This window comes from Osmerus eperlanus, chromosome 24, assembly GCF_963692335.1.
Source record: "Osmerus eperlanus chromosome 24, fOsmEpe2.1, whole genome shotgun sequence".
In the NCBI taxonomy this organism is placed as follows: domain Eukaryota; kingdom Metazoa; phylum Chordata; class Actinopteri; order Osmeriformes; family Osmeridae; genus Osmerus; species Osmerus eperlanus.
The window spans coordinates 6,458,302-6,485,409 of NC_085041.1; the positions used below are offsets into that span (position 1 = coordinate 6,458,302).

General features: G+C 47.2%; 3 protein-coding genes across 5 annotated transcripts; all 3 read left to right on the forward strand.

Annotated features, from left to right (window-relative positions):
* Positions 1-2,827: 2,827 nt before the first annotated feature.
* On the forward strand, positions 2,828-10,288 carry atcaya (ATCAY kinesin light chain interacting caytaxin a). 2 transcript variants are annotated; one of them, XM_062450787.1, is made up of 12 exons: positions 2,828-2,926; positions 5,366-5,424; positions 5,653-5,910; positions 6,071-6,250; positions 6,522-6,624; positions 6,861-6,992; positions 7,359-7,445; positions 7,673-7,771; positions 8,040-8,075; positions 8,212-8,283; positions 8,414-8,466; positions 8,996-10,288. In XM_062450787.1, the coding sequence occupies exons 1-11, from the start codon at positions 2,877-2,879 to the stop codon at positions 8,445-8,447; spliced, it is 1,110 nt and encodes a 369-aa protein (XP_062306771.1). In that variant the 5' UTR covers positions 2,828-2,876; the 3' UTR covers positions 8,448-8,466; positions 8,996-10,288. The 2 variants fall into 2 exon arrangements, with proteins under 2 accessions (XP_062306771.1, XP_062306772.1); XM_062450788.1 differs by lacking the exon at positions 2,828-2,926 and adding an exon at positions 4,088-4,305.
* A 2,419-nt stretch (positions 10,289-12,707) lies between these two features.
* Positions 12,708-16,685, forward strand: mibp (muscle-specific beta 1 integrin binding protein). 2 transcript variants are annotated; one of them, XM_062450817.1, is made up of 8 exons: positions 12,708-12,957; positions 13,648-13,738; positions 14,302-14,350; positions 14,678-14,852; positions 15,669-15,740; positions 15,869-15,975; positions 16,214-16,299; positions 16,407-16,685. In XM_062450817.1, exons 1-7 carry the CDS (start codon positions 12,932-12,934, stop codon positions 16,297-16,299), a joined length of 606 nt encoding a protein of 201 aa, XP_062306801.1. In that variant the 5' UTR covers positions 12,708-12,931; the 3' UTR covers positions 16,407-16,685. The 2 variants fall into 2 exon arrangements, with proteins under 2 accessions (XP_062306801.1, XP_062306799.1); XM_062450815.1 differs by having other exon boundaries at positions 12,710-12,957; positions 16,404-16,685.
* Positions 16,686-21,691: 5,006 nt separating this feature from the next.
* On the forward strand, positions 21,692-25,905 carry loxl5a (lysyl oxidase-like 5a). Its single transcript, XM_062450953.1, has 7 exons — positions 21,692-23,072; positions 23,254-23,362; positions 23,985-24,122; positions 24,302-24,458; positions 24,661-24,756; positions 24,866-24,981; positions 25,140-25,905. Exons 1-7 carry the CDS (start codon positions 22,025-22,027, stop codon positions 25,144-25,146), a joined length of 1,671 nt encoding a protein of 556 aa, XP_062306937.1. The 5' UTR covers positions 21,692-22,024; the 3' UTR covers positions 25,147-25,905.
* Positions 25,906-27,108: the final 1,203 nt, after the last annotated feature.

Here is a 27,108-nt window from a genome sequence, read left to right on the forward strand (position 1 = left end):
ACAGGCAGACAGGGTCTTTGTCTGTAGCCCAGATGCATGCTAATGACACGGTGGTGCGAGAAGCTCCACTGAGGACAGCTCAGCCTCCGCGGCCAACCCCTCTCACGCTCTCCTTCCCTCCCCAACCAAGGTGCAGGGAGGGGGGTGCCCCAGAACAGAGCGGCCCCCTGTCTGGAGACACCTGCTGCCGTTGGCTGACACAGAGCTGGTGAAAGAGATAGAGGGAGGGATAGAGAGAGAGAGAGAGAGAGGGGGGGGGGGGGGAGAGACAGAGAGAGGAAGGTGCAAGGCGGCTGGATCTGACCCATGCATCGTCCCTGGTCGAAAGGATTATTCCCGTTTTTGCCCGAGCAATCTTTCCATCGGTGAAAAAGGAGGGAGGACGGACGAGGACCAGAGGCAAGAGGAAGAGAGGGAGCGGATCTCTCACTGCCCATGTGAGTACATTCAGACCGGACATATTCTCATTCCCCTGACCACCGCACATCTGTCTAGACCCCAGTGTGTTTTGTGTTTGTGTGTATGGTGTGTACAGTGTAGGGTGTTTGTGTCAATTGTTTTGTGTGTGTGTGTGACAGAGAAAGACATATAGTGAGAGGAGAGAAGGAGAGTGAATGTAAAAGATGGAGAGAGATGCATAGTAATAGCACACAGAAAACATTTTGCCTAGATTTTCTTCCAATCATGACCCATTCAGTTGTACACTGCGTCACGTGACTGGATTGACTACACTCAAGGTTATTCCAAGGGACGGTGTTTCCACTCTGATTACAGTTGTGATCTGAACACCTTCTATGTGATCGCTTTACCATTGGCTGGGGTTGTTTAAAATAAGAAAGAACATCATTTTCAGTGTAACAATGAGATATTGTTGAGCTGGTCTTGACATTTTCACCAGGCACACAAAGAACAATGAATTTTAATGATTAATAATTAATTTCCGAGGGACCAGCAGTGTATGTGTGTGTATTTATGTGTGTGCATAGAAGCGTGTGCAGAATCTTCTCGTGTGCGTTACCAATCAGAAAGGTCTTGACTAACCACTGTTCACTAATCATTACACTTGCATAATAATATAGGCCATCAAAATGAAGCAATGTTTGTGTACCTAGTCAGGTCAAAGTCTTTAATCAGTGAACTGTCAAATATTTCAATTGTCTGTCACACATTATGTCAAGCCCCTAGCGTAGACTAGCACAGACAGCGAGTGTCTGGTCAGTATTGTATTACACATGGTGCCAACTTATTGGCCATAGTTAATTAAATGTTAGCACACATTGTCTATTAAATGTCTATTAAATTGAGGTATAATGAAATAGCACAATGCCATTTCATGAGCGATGTACAGAACGTGAGTGTGTGACACACCAGCCTCCGACACAGCCTCTGTCATCGCCAGTAGACCATAGTCAGACGTTGCCAGACTGTTGATCTTCCACCTGAGTGGAGAGCTACAGACCCCAGCACCCAGCATCCACTAACGTCCTCTTAGTATCGGGTGACCCCTAAACACCACCTGGTTGAGCAGACAACGTTCCGGCTCCTTCTGATGTAAGAGGAGGGAGAGGGGAACCAAGGCTTCTATCTAGGTCAGGGGAGAGGATGTTGTTGTGCTGTTTTACTGCTACATCCTGCATCCGACACTGTGCACACGTCATACTACATACTACATACTTCATACTTGCATTTGTCCAAAGCCACCAACTGTCTGTTCTGCACCGCAGTAGAGCACAGCAGTGGGCTGGGGGGCCTTGGAGGAGCGTGGTGAAAAGTGAGTGACAGACAGGAATGGGAGGGAACAGAGAGAGAGATGGAAAGATAGGTGAAGAGGGAGAGAAAGAGAAATAACTCACGAGAAACAAGTCAGAAAGAGGGAGGGGGGGACGGAGGGAGGGAGAGAGAGGGTAGGAGAGTGAAAAGATGAAAGAGACAGATGAGAGAGAGACAGAGAGATAGACAGAGGGAGAGAGAGAGACAGAGAGACAGATGAGAGAGAGACAGAGAGATAGAGAGAGAGAGAGGGAGAGAGAGAGAGAGAGAGAGAGAGAGAGAGAGAGAGAGTGAGAGAGAGAGAGAGAGAGAGAGAGAGAGACAGACAGACAGAGAGAGAAGGAAAAGGGAGAGTGATGCTGTGTCCTGACACATCTCAGAGGTGGCACTGGCACCTCAGTTGAGGATTAGCAGCTGATGAGGACGGATTAGACTCTTTATTTCTGATGGAAGTCCTCTGTTGGGGGCTGCCTTTGAGGGGGTTTGGGGGAGTGGGTGGAGGCTGTGGGAGGGGCTGTGTATGTTGGAGGGGGGGCTGGGTCACATGCTGCTCACATGGTTCTTAATGGGGCAGTAAGACACCCCGTGATGTGAACACAGACTGTACTAATGATATTAAATAATGGACTGATTACAAGTCATTAAAAACATGAATGTTTCCTATAATTTCCTTTAGTTCACCCTGTTGCTGGGAACAAAATAAGTACATGTATTTGTGTTACGACTGTCTAATTTATGATTTTTCACACTGTTGTATCATATTCCAGTATCATATTCCAATCACCTATAAAAAACAAAACACTGACATTTGATTGACAACTAATCGCTGGGCTTACGCAATTTGATTGACAGTTTTTGTCCCCCTGCTTTACACCCACACAGTTACTTTGGATAGCTACCTAACCACAGCTGTGTGTGTTCAATCATGCTGACTTAAACATGGCTCGGTCTGCCATTATGCCTAACAGTGTTGCTAGGTGTCTTAATGCAGAAGCTTCCTTAATGTGCGTTCCTCCGACGGGTTTGGGACTGAAGCATGTTGTCTGTCGTCCCACAGCCCCTCGTCTCCTTTCCATGGGACAGACAGCACTCAGGTGACGCTACAAATGGACAACATGGAGGTGAAGGACGAGTGGCAGGACGAGGACTTCCCCAGGTGGGTTTCCTGTGGCTCACTTTCCCTCTCTCTCTCTCTCTCTCTCTCTCACTTTCTCTCCCTTTCTCTCTCTCTCTCTCTCACTTTCTCTCCCTTTCTCTCTCTCTCTCTCTCTCTCTCTCTCTCTCTCTCTCTCTCTCTCTCTCTCTCTCTCTCTCTCTCTCTCTCTCTCTCACTTTCTCTCCCTTTCTCTCTCTCTCTCTCTCTCTCTCTCTCTCTCTCTCTCTCTCTCTCTCTCTCTCTCTCTCTCTCTCTCTCTCTCCATCGATCTCTCTCTCCCCTTCTCTCTCTTTCTCTTTGTATTTCTCTCTCTCTTCCTGTCATTCTGACGCTGCCTTTCCTTCTGCACATTTTTCCTATTCCTTTGAGTCTCTGTCTCTCTCCATCTGTTTCTCTCTCTCATATCGTTTCATTCATCACACTTCCAGAACTGCTTTCTCCCTATCTGCTGGTCTCCATTCAACCTAATCCTTTACCCTAAACGGATCCCCCCCTGAACAGTTGAACCACTCCTGATTTTGAACATGTTTAGATCTTCATGTTAGGGATTGAAACCCTATCGACATGTGTGCACTGAGTAAACCAAACTATCTTTTAGGTCGTTTTTCATAATGCTTGCTGCGCCCAACCAGACAAACACTCGAGGCTCCAGTGCACTGAGCAAACAGAGGGGTCAGTAGACTGGCCTAAGCTGGTCCAGTAGGAAGAGGAAGGGATGTTAACCCTGCCAGTGTCGCAATTCAGTGTCGTCAGTCACCATTAAGCCTGCTGGGTTTTTTTTTAATCCAGGTGATAATTGTGTTCCGGAGGATTATCTTGGCGTGAAATTTCTCCTCCTATTACGATGATGAGGTTCACATGATTGCTGCATGGAAATGAGATCACTTTCATCTCTGGAGGGAGAGGAGGAGGGGTGGAGGTGCAGAGGGGCAGGGAGCGAAAGGGCTACGCGGAGATGTGCAGTTAAAGGGGAGGTTGTCTTCTCACAGTACACTGCGCCCCTCTCTTCCCCCCCCCCCCGCTCTCCCTCTCTCTATCTCTCTCTCTTTGGCAGGGAGGGAGGGAGCAGGTGCAGCCCTCTCCTTAAATGGTGGTAGACTGCGTCATGTGACGCAGCCACCAGTGCAAAAAAAAAAGAAAAACACACACACAGCATCACTAGGAAAATGGTGGCAGGCCAGGCTTAGGAGAGACAGAGGAAGGAGCCAGCAGCATATGGATCATTAGACTAAGCACCGAGAGATGCGCTATCTCAGGCTCTCTACTCCCACAGAGAGAAGACAGAATACATTAGCACACTGGACCTAGGGGTGTGAAACCGGTCTCGTATTAGCGTCGCCCGCGAGAATCCATCTCCTGACATTTTTTGTTCCAGCAAGGTAAGCATCGTCTCTCTCGAGGTTTCATATCCTAGTCCTCGTCGTCGTGGCTCGAATTTGGCCCTGGTTGTTGGCCATGACGAAAGGGGTCGTTTCCGTCGTAGAATGCCATAAATCCTGCGCGCTCGCTCCTTTGTGGGTGTTTGAAAGGGATCAGGCTTTGTGAACAAAGGGTTGCGGTTGGCAATAAGTGAGAGTTCTCCTGAGGTTACCGATTTATGGTCGCTCTTGTTGACCGGCCGTTCCAGGCAGTCTTTGTTGGTCTGCTGTGTTGTTTTGAACAACCCCAATATGTTTGTGGATACAGGGATGATGTGAAAGGATGGCATAGGCAGGGATAGATGGCGATGATAGAGAGTGCATGCTTCGGTTTTGTCTGGGTCTCAGCATGTTGTTCATGTGAATCCCTTTCCACAGTCACCTCTTCTTTACACATGAAAACGTACCTGCGAATGTCATTGGCCACTTGGTTCAGATTCAGAATCACATGTACTTGGTCGGTAAAGATGATTTTGATGCAGAATCAGATGAGCTGGATAAAGGTTGTTAACACAGGGAACAAACTAGTTGTGCTCACTTCCACCATGCCCTCTATCTCCCTCTCCTCTCCTCTTTTCCTCACCATGGCAGCACAATAATATACACAGCTCCCCTAAGAAGTTAATTACCACTCCTCCACCTCTCCTCCTCTCCTCTTCGTGACTGTGCTCCCGGATCCATGGGACCGAATTAATCACCCATGTTGTGGCTTGAGGCAGCTTGGGGAACACGTACACACCATTGTTTGTTATTGGGGGGGGTTTTTACAGGAAGAGACTTAAAACCTGAGTCCTGAAAACTGACCCTGGGAGTTTATATCGCCTAGATCCCACAAATTCAGCCAAGTCCGTGACTGAAGGTCCAGCTGACAGACCTAAACTCCGTTACTAATGCTAATCATCTCCTCCAGTATTAAGGCTTGATGTCCATTAGGTACAGCATGACAGCATTGTTGAGCTGCCTGTAGCTGTGGTACAGGGCCTCTTTTAGAGATGTTTAACTGTGTGGGTTTGTTCCTCAGACCACTACCAGAGTACGAAGACATGGAGGCCTCCTGCGGACTCACGGATGACAGAGCCTGTGAGTAGCATGTGTGTGCTGACTGAATGGCTGGCAGGCTGGCTGGCTGACTGGCTGGTTCTGGACGATGAATGTAATGATAATTGAATGTCCTTCGTAGCCTATTTGGTTCTTTATGTTTTGTCCGAGTTGCTTTGACAATCGTGATACAATTGGAGACACGTTCCTGTACTTGAGGGACGGTCTCATGGCTGTCATCATCGTCATCTTCACCTCTCTATTCCTCAGCTCCGCCGAGCTCACTGAACATCAACCATGGAGGAGGAGGAGGAGGAGGAGGAGGAGGAAGCTCCACCCACCGTAAGCGCCGGACGCTGATCGCCCCGGAGATGAACCTGTCACTGGACCACAGTGAGGGCTCCCTGCTGTCCGATGACTTCCTGGATACGCCCGACGACCTGGACATCAACGTGGACGACATCGACACGCCCGACGACAACGACTCGCTGGAGTTCATCACCAACGGCAACGACCTAGAGTGGGAAGGTTAGGGCTGCACGCACACACACACACACACAAACAGATAGGCACACACACGCCTACAGACCGACACACTCGACTACACACACATGAACACACATGTGGTGTATGATAAATCCAATAAAGTATAGCCCAGTCCAGTCTAATCGAATTGACCTCCGTCCAGACGACACACCCGTGGCCTCAGCCAGGGCGGGGCCAGGGGACGGGTCAGGTGACGTGGAGGACGGAGGTGACGGCGCCGGCGCCAACGGGCGTCTGTGGAGGACGGTGATCATCGGGGAGCAGGAGCACCGCATCGACATGCAGGTCATCAGGCCCTACCTGAGGGTCATCACCCACGGCGGTGAGTGTGGGAAGCGCGGCATGCTAACGCTAACCCTGAAGGCAGAATGCTGACTCTTAACAGCAACATGCTAATCCTAACCCTAGCGACATCATGCTAACGCTAAGCCCCAACATGGAAATGCTAGCTAACACTTGACGCGACGACAGCATGCTAGCCCTAACAAGCTCACGTTTGCAACGTCAACAAAACGCCAACCCTGTTAACAGCAGGTTAAGCTCCTCTCCCGCCCTCCTCTCTTTCTCTCCCTCCCCACCTCTCTCCTCTGCAGGTTACTATGGCGAGGGCCTGAACGCCATCATCGTGTTCTCTGCCTGCTACCTTCCGGACAGCAGCTGTTCAGACTACCACTACATCATGGAAAACCTCTTCCTGTGAGTGGAGCGCCAGCTGTCCCCTGCTGCAGTCTGTCACCGGCCAGTCACTACAATGTGGACACACAGTCACCAACACTCTTCGATTCATCTGGGGGAGAGAAAAAAAACTCTCGTAAATGGAACGTGTCTCTCTCTCTCCCTTGCTTTCTCTCTCCCTCTCCCTCTCTTCCCTCCCTCCCCCACTCCCTCTAACGCTCCTCCCCATCCCTCCACCCCTAACCCCCACCCCCCAGCTACGTGGTGAGCAGCCTGGAGATGCTGGTGGCGGAGGACTACCTGATCATCTACATGAACGGCGCCACGCCGCGAGGGAAAATGCCCGGCATCGGCTGGCTCAAGAAGTGCTACCAGATGATTGACAGGCGGTGAGAAAGAGTTCCACCCCCCCACCCCCCCACTCCCCCACCCCCTCGCTTCTCACCGAGTGTCATGGACGTCCGGGCTAATGGCCTCGTCTATGCGCCCGGGGCTATCACCCAGACAAGCCTGACAACAATGTTGACCGGCTCCCCGGCTGAAGTGAACGGGGTGTAATTGGGCCCGTCATCTGCCAGAGACTATCAGTGTGAAACGGCCTATCAAACGTAAACCATGAACAAATCCCTGGTTATCAATCCTAAAAGTTTCTATCAGCAACGGAAGCGAAGACGGGGCAAGTAGTGCACAGCTTAGGCTCCCAGGGGTGCTGCTGTTGTTGAGTGGACGTGTTTGTCTTTGTGTGTTCACTGCAGGCTGAGAAAGAACCTGAAGGCTCTGGTCATCGCTCATCCCACCTGGTTTATCAGGACAGTGCTCGCTATCTCCAGACCCTTCATCAGGTACCTGCCCCTCCTCCACACAGGGACATCTCAGACTTAAAGACACACACAGGAAACACAACTAGGATCTGTGTGGAGTATGAAAATCCCCCATATGAATTCCTTCTGGTTTTTAATATATTGCTTTCATACACGGGGCTCTGAAAGATGGAAGAAACTGGTTATTGTTCTTGTTTTTGGTGTCATTGGTGTAAAGGATGTTGTTGTCGCCCTCTTGTCCCCTGCAGTGTGAAATTCATGAACAAGATCCAGTATGTCCACAGTCTGGATGAGCTGGCAGAGATTGTGCCCATGGAACATGTGCAGGTCCCTGAGTGTGTGATGCAGTAAGTACTTTACACCACCAGGGGGAGGGGTGAAGCCTCCAGTGGGGGTGAGATGAAATGAGAATATCATTCGGTGACGTGCAGTGGCTTGCAGCACTCAGACTTTTAAATAATGTATCGCTGCAAACTCGTCAATCATGCCCTGCGCAGATCCAAAAATAGATCTGAATATCAACGCGTTTCAAATGGGAATTGACTAGGAAGACATGGTTTGTATAATGTGCAGGGCAAGCCATTTCTAAAGATGTATGTACCTTTTTTATTTCAGATTTGAGGAAGAGAGGATTAAAGCTCGAAAGGAAAGGTAAAGTCACTGATGTGTTAAAGCCTGTGCACAGGGCCGAGTCAGCTCCCAAGAGTGGTGATCAGTTCGGTGTGTGTGTGTTGTCTCTCTGCGTGTGTGTGTGTGTGTGTGTCTGTGTGTGTGTGTGTGTGTCCAGGATGGAGCAGGAGCAGAGGCAGCAGGAACAGCCTCCGCAGCCAAACACACACGAACCAGCCAAGACAGAGAGGTAGGAGCTGGGATTGTTCCTACGAACGCCCCTCAGGATCGACCAATCAGCCTCAATCTAGACAGCCGCTTGACTGGAAGCAGTGGAGGGGACTAGGGGACTGGTCATTCATGTTCTCCTCCTTTCACAGGCCGAAGTCAATGATTGCAGAGCAGGGATTGTAGATGTGACGAAAGAACAAAGGTATGAAGCAAACACAGCACACGAAAGCCTTATTAAGGGGTCTTTATCAAAGACGTTGGCCACAAACACCATTGTTCAGGGTAAGGATCCTGAAGTCAAACTTTGGATACCCTGTTAAAACAGGCTTGTCACCTCCTTCAAATGTGACGCTCTGATTCAGCCACAAGAGGTCCTCGTTTACCTGAAACCTATAAGTAGGGAGTTGCGTTGGCTTGACAGTAAAACACTTCAACAGATGTTTGGCCGTCAGGGCCCATTTCTACACGCGCTGTTACATCATCCACACCTGTTCTGCTCTCCAAGGACCGGACCTCGAGCTGTCGCTGAGGAACCCCTTCTCATGTGTAGCCAACCCTGTCTAATGACTGGAGGTGTGAGAAGCGCGCGTGTGTGTGTGTGTGTGAGGGGAGTTTTGGTTGGCCTGAACGCTCATTAAAAAGGACTTCCATGCCGCTTCTTTTCCAACCGTGCCAGTTCTATTGAATTCCCTTTCAACGTTTCATGTGTTTCCTCTTTTCTCCCCATTCAGTGGCTGAGAGAAGCATAAAGGCAACGTTGTCACAACAAGCAAGACGACGACGAGAAAGACCAAATCTTTACTGTCAAATAAATATCCAAAAATATCCAACCAAGAGAGAAACATGCGTATACCATGCAGAGGGCCCTATATATCCCCCAGCCAGCCTCCATGTCTCCTCCACCCACACCCACACCCCCACCCGCTGTGGTACGTGTTGCTACGGAACACTACAACTTCCCAGGAAGGGTTAGTTCTACCTAGAACCCTGGTAATCACCCTCTGGAACGTTCTGAAGACGTTCCACCACCGGGACAGTACCTCGGATGTTTCGTACTGGCACTCCATGTTACGACCCACAGAACGAGTACACACACACACACACACCTGTCCCTTGCACACAAACTCCCACAACTTGGCCCCACCATTGGCAACTTCATCTAATTTGAATATGATACCGTTTGTGATAGGCTATGTGGATAATGTGAGGAAAGTTATGAAGGAAGATACAATTTGGAGTTGCTCCAACTGCGTGCTGTTTTTATCAAGGCAATAGGCCAACAACTCTCAATGCCATTGGCTTGCTGTGTTTCTAAAGCAATGTTAGTAAACATAGATAACTCAGAGCTGGCTGGGGCTTATACCGAATTTTGGCATCAACTATCTAATAAAACATCCAGTATTGGTCTGTTTGTTCAATTTTCCTTCCAGACTACATAATGTTACCAGTTATCTATGCTTAATGGTGTGTCATTAAGAGGAATCATTTAAAAAAGCTTTCTATGTTAGCTGCCTTCATCCCAGCTTCATTTTACTTTCAAATCTGTCCTTGATAAAAATGTATTCCAGATCAAAAATCGCTGGAACAGAGGTTTTTGTGATCCTCGCGCATGCATTTATTTGGGGGGTAGGGGGGATGGGGGGGTTGTCATTGGAACTCTGTGATAAATTGATCAAGGGTTAAGGCATTTCTGACCGAGATTTTTGTTGTGGGGCGTTCCCAGTACAGTCATAGCATGTAGACACATTAGCATGAGTTCAAATGCCCCAATCCAATTCTGGGATCAATTCGTCCCTGTTGATGTTCGACTTCCTGTTCTGATGCTTACCCACGTCCCTGACAGTAGCAGGCAGGACGTTTTTATTTTTGTAAGAATTACATAAATGTGCTGCCTATGTATTGTAAGTATTGTTTGTACTCTTAAATATCAACTTGTCAAACGATTGTCATCTAATGGTAAGCATTGAATCGATGTATGTTTGGGGACCATGTCGTTCTCATGATATGTATAAATCAAATCCTTATTTTGGTCTTATTTTGTACATTGATATTAGCACTGTCAAGCATTATTTTGTTACATGTTGATAGGCTGTTCTCATGTAGAGGAATTACCATATGCCTATGTTCCTGAAGTGCTATACAATCCCACTTTGGAATCTTAAAGGACACATGCAAAGGACTTAAACGTAGCTTCCGGTGGACTACACGGATGGCTTTGTTTATTGGCTAGGCGGAGATATGGGGGATTAGAAAAGGTTCACTGATAGCTTACTCATAGTAGAGTCCATGCAAGAATGTAGGCTAGATACATTTGACTTTTGTTTTTATAGTCTATTAACATGGATCATGTCAAAAGATAAACATGGCACATGATGAGTTCTGCAGTGTCTTATTCTCCTTGGTGTTAGTTGGATGACCAGGGACCTCAATTGCATTGAGTGCCTGCTTTTGAACCAAATTCTACACAGAAGTCAAAGTGTGGAATGTACGGTATTTTATTTTCACATTCAGTGGGCCATATCTATGGTTGGGACTTTTCCTAGTCGTTGCCAAGAAAGTTCAGTCCCAAAGGAAATGTTTGATATAGATTGATATTGTTATCAAAAGTGTATAATAGAATATTGTTTCAGTAAAAGTAGTATTTTCAATGTAAAGAAATCCCTTAGAGTTTAAATATCGCTATGAATTATGTTTTTTGGTTCATACGATAAAAGCACAATAAGTGAAAGAAGATCAGTTGACATTTGTCTGCTCCAAAATACAACATATGTAGCTTATTTTGTTTGGTCGGATTTAAACTAGAGGCAATGGGTAAGATGTATCCAATGTAGTGTCCATCTGTCTAGCTTTGCAGTTTGGATTGGGAGGGCAGCCCCTGTCTTTCATGTCAATAACCAGAAATAAACCGTTCCACTCAACAAAAACGCTCTCTGTTTTTGCTTATATGTAAACGGTTAGACTCCAAATAGTTAATTCTTTCACGCACCAGTCACTCAGTGTGGAGAATGCACAAAGGAAGGCAAAAGTGAAGATTTCTCCAGAAGTGGATTTACAAGAAGCACAAGTTCACTATCACCTTGAATGTGTCCTGTGTGTCAACAGAAATGCTCTTAAGTGAATCCACATATTCACATTATTCACACATGAACTCGTTCTGAACACCCCCCCCCCCCCCCCCCCCCCGCTGGTGATAGAACCCACGTTTTACACGGTTCAAAGGAAGCTATCAATAGTGCAGTCGTGACTTCTCCAGTTTTGGAATCTGGGTCCCATGAGCCCGTCCTCGGGGACTGGTGGAGCTTCACCTCTGCCACGTCATCTGAAGGTTTAGACGCGGCAGAGCCGGTCAGTCACAAGCACACGCACACGTCTGAAACACACACTAACACCCTGCATACTCTCTCTCTCGCTCTCTCTCTCGCTCTCTCTCGCTCTCTCTCTCGCTCGCTCTCGCTCGCTCTCTCTCTCTCTCTCTCTCTCTCTCTCTCTCTCTCTCTCTCTCTCTCTCTCTCTCTCTCTCTCTTGCTTGCTCTCTCTTTCACTCTCTCTCTCACTCGCTCTCTCATTCGCTCTCTCTCTCGCTCTCTCTCTTGCTCTCTCTCTCTCGCTCTCTCTCTCACTCGCTCTCTCTCTCACTCGCTCTCTCTCTCTCTCTCTCTCTCTTGCTCTCTCTCTCGCTCTCTCTCTCTCTATGTGATCTAAATTCAGCTGCATCCTTATCCTCACAGAGGAAATGTGATTGAGAGAGGCTCAACAATGGCCATGGTGACACCCATACATGTGTTTACTGTAAAGCTGGATGCGTGAGAGAGGTGGAAGTACCATGTTTGGATAACTGGATAACCCCGGCATGATGATCAACCACTGTCATTCATACATACAGATATACAATCAACACTATTATTCAAACTGAAGTGAGGTAAAAGTGATATGGGATGATGTGGCTGATTCATTCAAGGTTAAAGACAATAAAACTGCCCCACATGTTATCAGTTCATTCCTATTGTGCAATGCAGACACACCTGTGAATGTGATTTCTCACATTGTGAACAGGAACGGCTTCATCGCTGCTTGGTAGGCACATTTGGCAGCTCCCCTGTATGAAGAGTAGCCCCCCCATTGTCATGTCCCCTTGTTAGATGTTTATATTATTATAATCAGCTAAAGGGGCAGTCAGTGGAACACTGACATCTAAATGTGTGTCTAAATGTATTATCATCTGTGAATGTTCTGACTGGTATTTTCCTTAACACTTGTGTGTCAGTCTCGGTCAGTTGAATAGACCGGTACTTCCAGAACATGAAGGACGTGGGGCAGGTGCAAAAATGGAAAGTCAACGATATGTAAATTATACAGGAATCGCAGGCGCTGATTGGAGCCCCCGTGTGTTTAACGGACAGTGGTTGGGTACACGGTAAAAAGGACATTATTACACTCGACCACGAGGGGTGAGCATCTGCGTGACGCAAGTCACAGTTGGGATATAAAAAGAGTGGAGTCGCGCTCTTTATCAATGAAATAGTTAGAGAGAAAGGTTCTGGCTGAGCAAACTAAACGACTTGTGACTTGATCGACACATTTCTTTGTTTGATTTGGATCTGTAGCAGTGTTTTTATTTACAACCTCGCTTTATTCGAAGTTTGGCAGTCTCCAGAAGCGGATCGAAAATGAAATACATTATAGGAGTTGGCGGGTAAGTTACAATACCTTGCTTACACAATTAAAAGTTCATATAAAATGAACTTATATCCCATTTCAGAGGGTGACATTGTTTCTTCGTAGTACAGTTACATCAAGTACAGTAGTACGTTTCGTAGCTAACTTGATCACGGATCTGACTGATGACAAAACAATAACACATGACATGTGCTGTAGCTCGATAGGTAGGTTTCTTGATAGCTATGTAGCAAAGTCTTATAACAGTCAATTAATTAAACTGAACTGAAATATTTGTGGGCTAGTTAAAATTCGCCTCATGCAATGTTGAAACCCGGTAAGTTAATCGTTAACTGGAAGTGTGTAGTCGTGAAACGCCTGGTTTTGAGCGGGCTATTTGAAATGGCTAGGGCGCACTCTTTAGAGAAAAGTGGAGGGAGACTGTTTCCAATGCTTGGTGTACGTGACTAACTATCAGGGATTGCAAGCCTGATAACTTCATAAATAAAACGAAAGAAGGGCATGCACGCACAAATACAACATTGTCAATTTAGTAAATATCGTTTTGTAAACAACCTTTTTAATTTCATTTTTTTTAAATGCACTCCTTGCCAACACGGAAGTTGTCCCGTACTGTAATGATGGATTACTATCTAGGGTTATTTCCCCGCCTGTATTTATCTCTCTTTTGCCTGTGGGGATTTTAGTCCTGCTCTCTTCTTTTCAGGGTGACCAACGGTGGGAAGACCACCTTGACAAAAAGACTTATCAAGGCTTTGCCCAACTGCTGTGTGGTGCATCAAGATGACTTTTTCAAGGTAAGTTTTTAGTTGGAACAAGTGTTTTAACAAACGGTTGCATGTCTGACTGTACTCTGCCACAGGGTTTTCTGTTGGTGTGGTCCCTCCCCCGTGTTGATAACCTTACCACTACTCAACTGTAACATAGAATCTTCCTCCTTGCATGCTTCGCATGGCTTCAGTTATGTTTTTTTACACACTACTTGCTTTGTGTTCTTGCTCTCATCAGCCTCAGTTATAAGTTTCTATTTTGTATGGATCTGAAATTCTTTACCCGAGTGTAAAGCAGTTAAACTGACCTTTCCATTCACTTGCCGGCATATAGAAATGCATGCTTTGCTTGGTTTCCTAACCCCATAGAAGGGAGACCCATTGTCTCTAAATGGGTGCTATACATCCTTTCCCTGGCTGCATCTGTTCTATGTTCCCTCCTTTTTAAGCCTACAGAGATTCTTCTAGACTTGCATGGCTATAGCTCTCTCCCTCCTGGCTGTGTGTGTGTGTCTTGGCCTGGGGTCTTCTGGCAGTGTACAGATTGCACCGAGGTTGCAGCAATGTTTTATTGGTGACTGTTATTTCAGAAACCCGATCAGATAGAAGTCGGGGACGACGGCTTTAGGCAGTGGGATGGTAAGCCTGCATACATCACCGCAGGAGAACAGTTACTCACCTAACCCCCAACATTCCCCTCCATATTTGGCCCTCTCCTGTTGTGTTGATTTTTAAAATTATTTAAATTTCAACAATAGCACACCCTCATATAACCTGCAGGACAACACTTTTCTTCAGTACACTAAATGGAAGATATTTCCTGCCCTCTTGTTATTGATAGCCTCCTGTCCCGAGTCTACAAACTCCCACTTAAAAAAAAAAAACTCCACAACCCAGAATGCATTTCTTTTTCAAAAGCGTGCCTCGGCCCTCTAAACTATGCGCCCTCGTTCTTGTTTTCTGTAGTGATCACGGCGCTGGACATGGAGGCCATGACCAACACGATACGAGGCTGGGTGGAGAACCCCGTGAAGTTTGCCCGTTCCCACGGCGTTGTCGTGCCGCCGGTCTCCGAGGCGACCGACCCTGACCAGCAGATCCACATTCTCATCGTCGAGGGCTTTCTGCTCTACAACTACAAGTGAGCGCACATACTTTCACATGCAGCTACTGGAGAAATTCAGTCAAATGCATGTCCTTTTCTTATCAGGCAGTGAAAGGTACTAATAAGGGTGCTTGGATAGGAAAACAAGTGGTCATGAGACCATGCCCGTTCCCCCTGCCCTATTACATGGAAAGTGGTTAGCCTAGCTAACAAACTTAGCTGCTCATAGAACAGGTTGTATTGTAGTCTGAGCTAACTTATGTGTAACGCATGCCTCGGTCATGGGAACCTAAGCAGGTGGTCTCTAGATCATATGTTCTGAGAACATAACTTAACAATTATGCGGAGGGGGTGGTTTCGCTCAGAGGTCACGTGAGTAGTGGGCGGGGGGGCTATCATTAGGAGGCTACGCTCGCTGTCACACTGGGCTTGTGTGTCTCTAGCAGCACTGTTTCTGCAGGGGCGCTGATAAGGGCATCAGCTGACACGAAGCCTTTTTTGGCCCAACACGGAACGCTATGTTCTGGGGCGGCGTTTTCTGGAACCGTATCTCCAAGGTGGACGTAGACTGCTGTTCGCGCACAGATAGTTTAAAGACAGAACCGCTATGAGAATGATATGTAAATGTACCTTTTCAGATGATTTCTGGTGAAATGACACCAAACTGAGTCACAGGGAGTGAGATGTTGCTTATCAGACGATTGTCAAAATCAACTGAGAACTAGCAACAGAACCCATTTCAGAGTCAAACTTGGTTGTCCCCAGAGCTGTCACTGGAAGATGGGGAAGTGGGACACTGTCATTGGCGTGGAAGTGACCCTGTTGTTCCTTGTTCCCCCCCCCCCCGTGCAGGCCTCTGATGGACGTGTACAACAAGTGCTACTACATCTCCATCCCCTACGAGGAGTGCAAGAGGAGGAGAAGGTGAGCGTTCAGAGCTCGGGTTTCCGTTTTCACGTTCGTAACAGGAAACCGTTCGCCACCAGTTGTCTCTCCCCCCTAGTCGTAGACTTCGAGTTCTGCTTTCCTAACTGTGCCTTTTTCCTGTTCAGTACGAGACAGTACACCGTGCCAGACCCCCCAGGCCTGTTCGACGGCCATGTCTGGCCCATGTACCGGAAGCACAGGAAGGAGATGGAGGACAGCTGCTTAGACATCGGTACCTACAAACTTATTTTGGGAGTGCGTTGTTGGTGTGAGAGGTGGATGTTGGGATTGGAGAAGTGCTTCGACATTGGTACCTAGGAAGTCTGTTCTGGGAGGAGGAATGTGTCTAGGCAGGATTTAATCGGATATACTTTTCACCTTTTTTGGGGAAATATTTTCTTTTTATTTGGTGGCCGTTGTGTCCAGGAGCAGTGGGTCAGTGCTTGATCTTTGCTGTCCCTGTCTTGCAGAGTATCTGGATGGGTTGAAGTCGAAAGAGGAGATCTACCAGCATGTGTATGAGGACATCCAGAACACTCTGCTCAATCGTTTATAGGTAAGCTCTGACTCCTTCATGATGGGCCGGTCTCAGATTGATAGACAGTTGGACCAGCGTTTGAGTGGTTGAGTGACCTAACTGGACTTGTTGTCTCTCCACAGCAGGAGGACGGCTTCCAGCCTGTAAAGAATTGTGTATATAGCGCCAAGATTGAAGACCACTTTTCTTGTTTGTTTTTTTACCATTTTCTTTTTTTCCAACATTATTCCCATTGTAAATAGTTTGAAGGAATGTTAATTTATCAATTTCTGTCTGAATTTTAAGTTGGGTATGTTTTTGTCCCCATATCAACTCGTTCTGTTGCTGTGAAGTCAGCACTGCCCACAGTTGTTACTCAGTGTTGTCTATCCAGCACTAATAAAATGGGATGCCACCCTTTTTTTTTTAAACCTTACCACTGTGTCCTGTCCTCAATACTAATACAGTGCTGTTTCATCTGTGTATAACTTTCCAGCTGATCCGATCATGGGGTCGCTAACAAACCCATTCCAGCTGTTATTGTTCTATTGCATTAGGTCTACGTAAACCGCATGACTCACCAACTCAAATCAGACAACTCACCCTCTTAGTTTCGCCACCTGATTCAGTTAGCGGAAAAAATGGCACACAAGCTTATTCCGAGACCGCTTAGACAGAGGAACATCTGTAGGCGGGCAAGGCCATGTGAACCAGTGGATGCGTTCAACACATTGCGTTGCCATCGCCTGTTCTGGGGGATGCTAGAGCAGGTCAGACTAAACACCAGATTCAGCTCATTAGTGCTGGATTGGCAGCCCTGGGAGGACCAGTGTACGTGCCAACAGCCCCACATTCCACGTTTATCAATAGGCCAGTGTGTTCCCTCATTCCCCCTGAGGGAATACCTGTTTTTACAGGAGCGCTATTCTGGTGTATACTGTAGGTGCGTGCCACAGATACTTTGAAAAAGTAATCTTATTACTGATTACTCCTTTAAAAAGTAACAGACTTGATTTTAAAGTAACTAAGTTAGATTACAAGTTACATTCAGCAGCTGCCGACAACACCCCCGCCGCCTCCACATAAAATGACAACCGGTTTAACACTCACTTTATTCATGTTTCTTCAAATTTGATGTCGTGTTTTTGTAGCTTGATAGCACTTTGTGGCCACCAGCACAGTGTACAACGAACCTTGATATTTCCATCTTTAGCTGACAAATACTCAAAATAGTGATTGTATTTCCAACTCGAAAATGCGCATCTCTCTCCTCTTGATGTTTGTGTCGCAGCATGGTAGGTCTATGTATATACACGTGACGTGACCCTCATGCTGAACTTAAGTCACATAGGCTACATGACTTCACTCCCAGAGACGCAAGAAGAAATCTAATATATATTTGACTATTAGCCTTTAAAGGAGTGAGTTATTTTTCCAAAACGGAAGCTAGCTAGTTTTAGTTAGCTTCCGTTACCTAGCAACCTAGCATAATACTCGTAGCAATGCTACTACCTGCTAGTGTTACTTGTTAGCCTCCTAATTGTAAATTTTGAAGCCATACTATAGCGTTTGTCATATAGTTTTTGTCTATCGGAAAATAGTCGGTTGGAATGTTAAGAATCACATATGTGTGACGCTACTCCTTAACGGGTTAATGACAAAATAGTAACGCACAGTGACTTGGACAAGTAACTTTAATCTGATTACTGGTTTGGAAATGGTAACCCGTTACAGTAGATTACTCGTTACTGAAAAAAGTGGTCAGATTAGTAAGGCGTTTCCGGCATCACTGGTAGTGAGTATGGTACCAATGTCACATGGCTAACACAAATGTTAACCTAGGAGCAGACAACTTCTCCATGGCATGCACACCACGGTATAAATTAAGGGTGAAGTACCGCAAGGTCACGCAGCCAGGACGAGTTCAGCGTAAGTGAGATAAGATGATTTGTTGGTTGAAAACTGAATGTGTGCACTGTATCTGGTTGTCGTCAAGTAACTGACAGGAATGCAACGGAGGTAGGATTGTAGGTCAGACAGCCGGTCTCTGGGACTGCGGTCTAATGTCTCAGTCTTATGCAGAATTCATAGAACGTTCAAACATACCTTTTTTCCCCAACTGTTTTCATACACTGCTCCATCTGTGTGTGTGTTATTCTCCTACCCCCTAGACTTGTTTGCCTATACCCCCCCCCCCCCAGACCTGTGTGCCAAGTGTCTTGCTGCAGCGTTGTGTAACCCGGTGACAATGGAGTGCATAATGACAGGTAGAAGTGACACTGTTGACTGGACTGAACTGAACTCACTGCAGCGTGTGTGTGTGTCAAAGCTCGTTATCACTGTTGAGTTGTGAAACTGCAGCCCTCATAAGGAACTCGATTAGCTTCACCGAAACCAACCTAGACTTCCTATGAATCCATGTGGTCACTACCGAGAGATGACCTTATAGTACATGTTTCTACCCTTTACATTTGTGGATTTATGACACTGACATGGTGAAAGATCACAATATACAAATGTCCTCGTGTATCCCCCCCAACACCTACAATTCCCCCCACAGACACGCACACAGGCCTGCACTAACAAGGTTTGGATTATTGTAGCTGCTTTACACTAAAGTCTACTGAAGTCTGAACTGTGAGAAAGCATCCTGTCTAGACATTTTTCCTGTGACGAAACTGACCTCATTTTTAGGGACGGAAAGGTCTGGATGAACTACCACCTCGTTGTTACTCTGCTAGTCTCCTAGCTAGTCTGTGTAGCACTGTTACCCTTTGTTACTGTATCACGTCTCCCACCGTTTCGGTTGTGGAACATGGAATCATCCGGATTTAGCTGTGGGATTGTTCTGTTCTTGTCAGAGAGAAGCTGTCGGTGTTTGATATGGGGACATGCTGTTCACCTGGGACCGGACAGGCTGCTGAAGCCTGACTTTTGATCATCAGCCTTCGCTGACATCTTTATGGAACCGAATCTGTCATTGGTTATGAGAGACATTGTAAATCTGTGTTTTATTATGACACCTGAGATAGGAACCCGTTTACCAGGAAAGGTGTTACAAGGTCAGCAAAATATAACTTTATAGACAACCAGTTCCTTGATAAACGTGGTTGGTCTGGTGTTTGTTTCGACACATACCACTTGGCTCTGGCTGATCATTTTCTTTTATAAATTGAACTTTGACATTCCATTGTTTGAAGTAACATGAAAGAGTTCCACAGTAGCTACCTTCCTGCAATGGCTTGCTGTCTGTGGCTTCTCCTGGAGCCCTGGAGTCAAATGTGGTGACCGGAGTGTTTCAGCAGCTAAAGACCACATGCTAACACATCCAGTTAGAGCCAGCCTGAGCCAACCACAGCTCGTAATGACTGACCGCTGGAACTCAGATTCTCTCTCTCTCTTTCTTCTTTACGTTTGCATCTCTCTCTCTCTCTTTTCATTTTTTGTCTCTGCCTCACACATACACAAAGACACACACACCTACATTGCTGAAAGGCCCTGAGTGCCTGTGGACACGGGCAGGGTGTTTGTTTATATTTAGCTGGGATTCTTGCCATGTCAGGGGAAGATATGGGGGGGCTTTCACAGAGACAGACACCCTACTAATCCACAGCATGACTGGCGGGACGACCACACATACCCTAGGGGGGGGGGGGGCATGCGGGGGAAAGGTGAGGCCCTCTAAACCTCTGGCCCCTCTCTATCCTAGACCTACTCACAGATACTCACTACCTCACGTCAGTGGAAATAGAGAGAGAGAGAGAAATAAACTTTCCGCTTGTTCTGTCGCTTGTACTCCCTGTCATCTCCTGGCAACCAGAGCGCAAAAAGGTTCTCTGTCGCCGTGTGATGTGAGCGTGGAGAGGGCCGCTCGGGGGGAGCTGGAGAGTACAGGGGCACCGTCTGGGCCAATGAGGGCCAGGTATCAGGGGCCCACCTGGCTTCCCCAGAGGATACTGCTGGGGGGGGGGGGGGGGGGGGAGTCAGCCATGACTCGAATGGCTGATGACGAACCAAGAATAATGATAGCACCTCAGTCAACACCTCACATGTACTGTAGCCTCTGTGTGGTATAAATGATACTTTGTGTAACTGTACTGTAACAGTTTGTGTTGGCTGAGAACTGACGAGATCAGGTGGCTGTCAGACTATTCTGAGATGTCTTCTCCGCGAACAGATGTGACACAGGAAAGTACAACCGGCATACAGCGACGATGGGAGAAACGTGGGAGATAATGTGCTTGTCAATGTCACGTCACCGCAGCTATCCCCTCGTAGATCACTTACGGTTTGAGTCACTGTCATTAATCGAACTAGGATTGACATCTCATAAAACTGTCACTGAAATTACAAAAATCTATGTGCTTTATTCATTCCAATACTTTATAATAGTCATCATCCAAAAGTCCTCAATTTGGAGCTTACAGTTTATGACAATGAAGATCATTTAAATGTTTTCATGTATTTGACCTTTAATCTGTAACGATAACCGTGATTATCTAGATAATACTTAATGAGTTACATGTTTTTTTTAATTTGATATTTCATGTAGGCCCTTGTTGGATAAGTTAAAAGTCACAATATTTTCTTTAGTTAAAAATAGCCAACCGCCCACCTGTACGACTGGATAGCCATACATGGAATGGGCTGTAAGGAAAGTCCAACCTGACGACATGTCGTATGGTAGGTATTTTGTAGTTTTCCTTTGACGGGATCAGGTGCTCTCTCTGTGCTTTTCCGTGCGCATGTGGAACAGGAGAAGGTGACGTTGGCCAACGGCAGTGCACTCCGATCCAGGATCAGCTGATATTTCCTAATACTCGTCCTAACCATTCAGGGGACGAAGGCTGTGCAACAGTGATGGAAATATAACATGCTTTACTAGGTGGCCACTGCCACCGTGCGGTATAGACTGCCGCGAAAAATCTGATGGACCAAAAAAGTCCAGAAAGATTTACTTTTGCTTCTCTTAAGTCAGGGCTTCTTATGCGGTTTGTTTTCCTCTGTGTCAGAGTAGGTTTCTGCAATACTGTATTTCATAAACGGTGGATGAGGTAACCAAGAAACTGGATAGCTCACTTTTACAGTGGGCTTTAGAGTGTGGTAGTTGCAACAAATGTAAAAAGGTGTTTGAGCGCTTTGCAGGGGGAGTGCGCCACCTGCATGTGTGCATATGGTTGTGATTCTTCGTGAAGTCTGGCCAAGGACGTCTCTTAACTTTAACAAACACGTATAATGAGGTATGTGGAATAGGGAATACGTTACAATAGAACCTGTGCTCAAACTCAAAATAAGGGAAAACTGTTTAAACAATTCTGTCACAAAAAAAAACAGATTCTGGTAGATTTTGTCTATACAGTAGACATCTCCCTCATATCACTCTTTGAGTCCTCCCACCTATGCTCAAGATTTACTTTATCCTGAACAAATACTTGTGTAACTCTCGTTGGTGAAGAAATGGTTAAGTGACACATGGTCTTTTTCTTGCAAAGAAGCCCCGGTCTGACTCTTTAACGTTTGTACCGCATGGGTAGACACAAACTCCTTGTATGAAAGCGAAAGCCTCACATTTCCTCCATCCAGGTAGTTCCCGTTATACTCGAGCCATGGTGCTTTTGTGCGCAACCGCGTGACGGAATCAAGCGTGTCTACAAAACACTACCTGTGTTCCATCATATTTTCGCCGAAGTGTCAAATACAAAGTTGACGTGCCGGTGTTTGTGTAGTGCTTCAGGAAGCCTTCTGTGCACCCAGTCAGTTCACCATGGAGAAGACAGCTCTCGTCCTTTTCTGCCTTCTCCACATTCTGGTGCGTTTGAGCACTGGACAGCAACATTTACGCGCGCGTGTTGGTGGACCGTGGAAACACCAGATTCAGTGGGAGAACAACGGTCGTGTGTATAGTTTACTCAGCACGGGGTCAGAGTACCACTCGCCGGTACAAGCGAGGAGACAGCCGCAACTTTACCTGACCACCAAAGGACACAACCGACAACCACCGGGCGCGCCAATCAGATCCTCCAGGACTGGTTCTCCCGATTTAGAGGAGCGGAACGGAGGGCATTCGCAACGCAGAGCACGCGGAGAGTTGGATACCTCGGTTCTAGGTTCTGAAGTCCGTCAATATATGGTCGCAACTGGCCGCCACACCACAGGTGCAAGAAGTCAGCCGCGAGTAGAGACCGCGGTGGTGGGATACCCGGGCGCCCGTCGTCCCCCTCAAGAATCCCGTTCCAATATCTCCGTTTCCTCGCCAATACAAGAATTTTCGGGAAGTGGAATTCCAAGAAGTGGAAGGAGACTTGATTTGAGTGGTGTGAACCTGTCGGTTCCAGAACAAATTAGGTCCACTGCGGCACCAATAAGATCAGTTGATTTTACGGACGGCCGGGGCGCCGGTCAGGAGCGACTGACGAGCCCAGAAACAACAACACGAGGACCCACAACAGCGCGTCTCAACAACTTGGAGGATGAGATCAACGGACGCCAAATCCTGCAGCGTTCCAGTGTGGATAACACTCACAGTGCCCAAATAACGCGTTCCCCTCCTTCGTCCAGGGCCGTTGAGGCACCAGCGAATGTATCTCCAACTGCTCTTTCCAACAATGCCGTCGAAACGCACATTACACGTCCTCAGCGCGTGGAACCCAGGACCGTGGATAACATGATAGGCGACGACCCACAGAACCCCAACAAGAACCACCGGAACTCGGTGTTCTACAACATGTACCCGTCTTCAGGCGCTAGGACCAGAGGCTCCATGCGCCAACCGCGGCCAGACATGGGCTATGGCACACGATTCTTCCATAACGGTAAGCAGAAGTAACAAAACATGGTATCCTATAAAAGACACCCCAGTCATGTAATTAATCAAATAAATACAAATTGAGATGTGTCATGATTCAATCGGATAGGTCTGCGTTTTCAGTAGCCTGGAGCCTCGACTCCCAGTCTCAGTGTCCATGTAGGTGAGGGTGCTGTGTTCCTCCTCAGGTCTCCCAGACCTGGTCCCTGACCCCTACTACATCCAGGCTGCCTCCTACATCCAGCGTGTCCAGATGTATGCTCTCAGGTGTGCCGAGGAGGAAAACTGTCTGTCAAGGTAATCATTTATTACATTGTTTTACCAGGGCAGTATTACTATGCTATATTAACCTATTTATCGAACAACGCAAGACAATTTTCATGTCTGGATCCAAGTTTTACACATTTGATCCACATCCACAGATTTAACAGACGCTGGGAATAAGTCATTTTGTACCTTATTTTGGGTTGTTGGAGCAAATGTCCTCTTCGGTTGCCAGGTCTGGTTGTGTTGACCAGACTTCCTTGGCTCCTGCCCAGTTGGAAGTTACAGTACAATGATAGAGCTGCAGCACAAAACCTGGCAACCGACCTAGGTTCTCTCTCTTCGCCTCAGTGCCCCGCCAAGTAAAATAATCTCTACATGAAAGCAGCTTGAGGTGAATGCAAGTCTGTAGAAAAAACCCTGCACAGCCTTCTCCCCAGAGCCCTGCACATCACACCTTGGTAACACACTACGGTAACTGTTACCAACAGTCTGCTTGGACGCTGTAGATCCAGCTGTAGTAAGGAGCCTAATCTGGTCCCTTGGCTACCACATTCCCATGGTTCCAAATCCCCATGGTTACCACAATTACAGTCTCCCTCTGTTGTCAAGCGCAAGGTCAAGCTATTTCATGACGTCCATTGTTGTGGTGCAGGACGGCGTCCCATCCGAGTGTCAGAGATCTTGACTACAGGGTTCTGCTGCGGTTCCCCCAGAGGGTGAAGAACCAGGGGACCGCAGACTTCCTTCCGGTCAAGCCCCGCCACGAGTGGGAGTGGCATAGCTGTCATCAGTGAGTCCAGGAGGCCTGTGTGTGCGTGTGTGTGTGTGTTTGTGTGTGTAGGTTTGTGTGTGTGTAGATGTGTGTGCGTGTGTGTGTGTGTGTGTGGAGACACAAATCCAGACATTGATCCATCTTACCGGGTGAAAACTTCCGCCAAAGTTTAACCGGTGTCCTGTCCACGTCCCTAGGCACTACCACAGCATGGAGGCCTTCAGTAACTACGACCTCCTGGACATCCCCTCGGGCAGGAAGGTGGCTGAGGGTCACAAGGCCAGTTTCTGCCTGGAGGACACCAGCTGTGACCCCGGAGTGCGCCGACGCTACGCCTGCACCGCCCACACCCAGGTGCCTCCCTCTGCCAGCCCCTGCCGGCCCATCCATCCACCTCTCCTTCCATCCATTCAATCGTTAATTCCCTCATTCAATCAGTCGTTTATTCGGTCATTTATTTATTCTTTCATTCAGTCAGTCAGTCAGCAAATTTATTTTCCACCTTTCGATTCGTGGGCCTCGATATCCTATTAAGTGTGACTTGTGTGTGTTGCAGGGGCTAGGCCCCGGATGCTATGACACGTACAACGCCAACATCGACTGCCAGTGGATCGACATCACGGATGTGCCGCCGGGAAACTACATCCTTAAGGTTGAACCCGGACGAATCATACGTGGAGCACACTCAGCACAGTAGTGGAGGGCAGCAGGGCAGGGCGGGGCTACGTCAGAGCTCAACCCATGTCGTCTTTCCCCTCCAGGTGACAGTGAACCCGACCATGCAGGTGCAGGAGTCCGACTTTTCCAATAACGTGGTGAGGTGTGATATCAGGTACACTGGCACCCACGTCCAGGCCAGGAATTGCATGATCACCGGGTAGGTCTGTCTCTCTCCCCCCCCCCCCCCCCCCCACACACACACACACACACAGACACACACCTACACGCACGCGCACACCAATCTCTCTCTCTCGTGTCCAGAGACACGGTGAAGAGATCTCAGTTGAATGGGGTTGCTTGTCATTGATTCCACAGAAGTTAACGTGGCTATCGTCCACTCCCGGGAGGAACTCTGGTCCCTGGCAGGTGGAAGCATCAGTGTGCCTCTGTGTCAGCTGAGGAAACCGTCTACCTTCCTCAGCACTCCCAAGCTAGCTGGCACCATCCAATGTCTTACACTCTGTCGGCTCGTATCTACCTAGCTCCAGTAACTATTGTATATATTATTACCGTGGATCTCCCGAGCCGCAGCGTGTTGCGTGTGCTGTGTGAGATGAGAGTCCAATGACTCGTGTGACCTGTAGCTGTGTGTTGGAGGGTTATCTATCCTCAGACATAACAAACAAGCCAAGGAAGACTCCGGTCGAACCCAAACTAAAGATAATGCTGTGTGTCTCTCAGCCGGTGGGTGTTTTGAGAAGGTCAATGGTGCTCCTGTCTCTCATTCGCATGCTGAAGGAGAATTGTTACTGTGTTGAGTCATCCATTGACTCTATAAAGTGTCCAGAGGGTTTTATGAATTGAGCCAACACCTATGTACTGTATTTATAACATAAAACAATATTAATCTAGTAAATATCCCTATGTACGCATCACTATATGTATGGCATGAATTACTTTCTGTAATTTTTTGGACTTGCACTGCCAAAGCCGATTGGAGACACACAATACAACTGTTCAATAGTGTTATGATGTACTGTTTTGTTTTATTGGTGACAGACTGAATTGTTTTTCTGCCGTTTGTGAGCGGACATACTTTGTTTTTGTGTGGGTATATTTGGGAATAAAGGTTGCCTCAGACTAACACATTGTTCTGTGCATACAGTCACTTAAGGACAAACAGAAGCCCATTCACTGACATCCATAAAATAAAATAAAATATTTCACAGAATAATTTGTCAAAACATTTAGTAGTGACGTCACATCAGCCTGTGTTTTATTTCAGCAGACCCATTGCAGAGAGGAGAGAGGCTAATTTCCTCAATGAGTTAGAAAAACATGGCGTGCCTGAGAGACAAATACAGTATAAAACCAACCCAACTTAGCACATAACGAGTATCGGAAATGGAAAGGTAAACACTATTTAACACGGCTGCTGCCGTAACGCGTGTGTGTTCACCAGGTGGTGTGAGAGGGGTCAGAGCAGGTCCATTCCACTGGTGTCTACTCCATTACGAATGCCTGGGCAGCACCGAGACATGTTTACATACAGCTCCGGTGCTAAGTAAGGCCACTGTCTCCTGGACGCTTGGAAGAAATGGAAAACATTTCACCTGAATGCTCCTGATGTATTCATGGCAGTCAGTCTGGGTGGGGGCACTGTAGAGCATGTGTGTGTACGTGGGTGATGAGAGACGAGAGGACAGGTTGGATACGACCTCATAGCTCTGTCATGTCAAACATGCCTTGGAGGCCGCTGTGTCCTGATTGATCAGATGTCGTATATCATTCATTAAAGGAACAAGCCCTAATTCAGTCAATGCCTTGAGTGGTGGAATGTGACGGGGGGGGGGGGCTTACATGTGCCCTAAGATTGTATCACGTTCAGCGGCTACTAACTTATGAGCCCAGTGTTGGTCAAGGAGGAAATATTTTGGATTGAGCCTTCAATGATCCACGACAGAATGTTCAGAAGCTAAGAGTACCTAAGAGTAGCAAGGCTGTACTCTGCAGGCATCCAGTCCAGACTCTACTGCAGGAGTGACACCTCTAACATCCTCTGGAAGGGCGTGGCAGCAAGGAATTAGGCCTGGGATGAGAGGTGATGGCAGAAAGGTGGAGGCTGAGACTAGGGGTGAGGCTGGGGCTGAGGTCATTGAGTCAAATGTACTTTAAAGCTCAACATCACTTCTCCCCATGAAACTGTGACAACATTTTGTATCCTCCCTGTCCCTATTCATAGTCCTTCACACCAGGCTATGTCTGCTGTAAAGCAAGGTAGCGTGACAGGCAGGAACACACAACCCTGGCCTGCATGACAGATGAGCGCCTATACGGCGCAGCC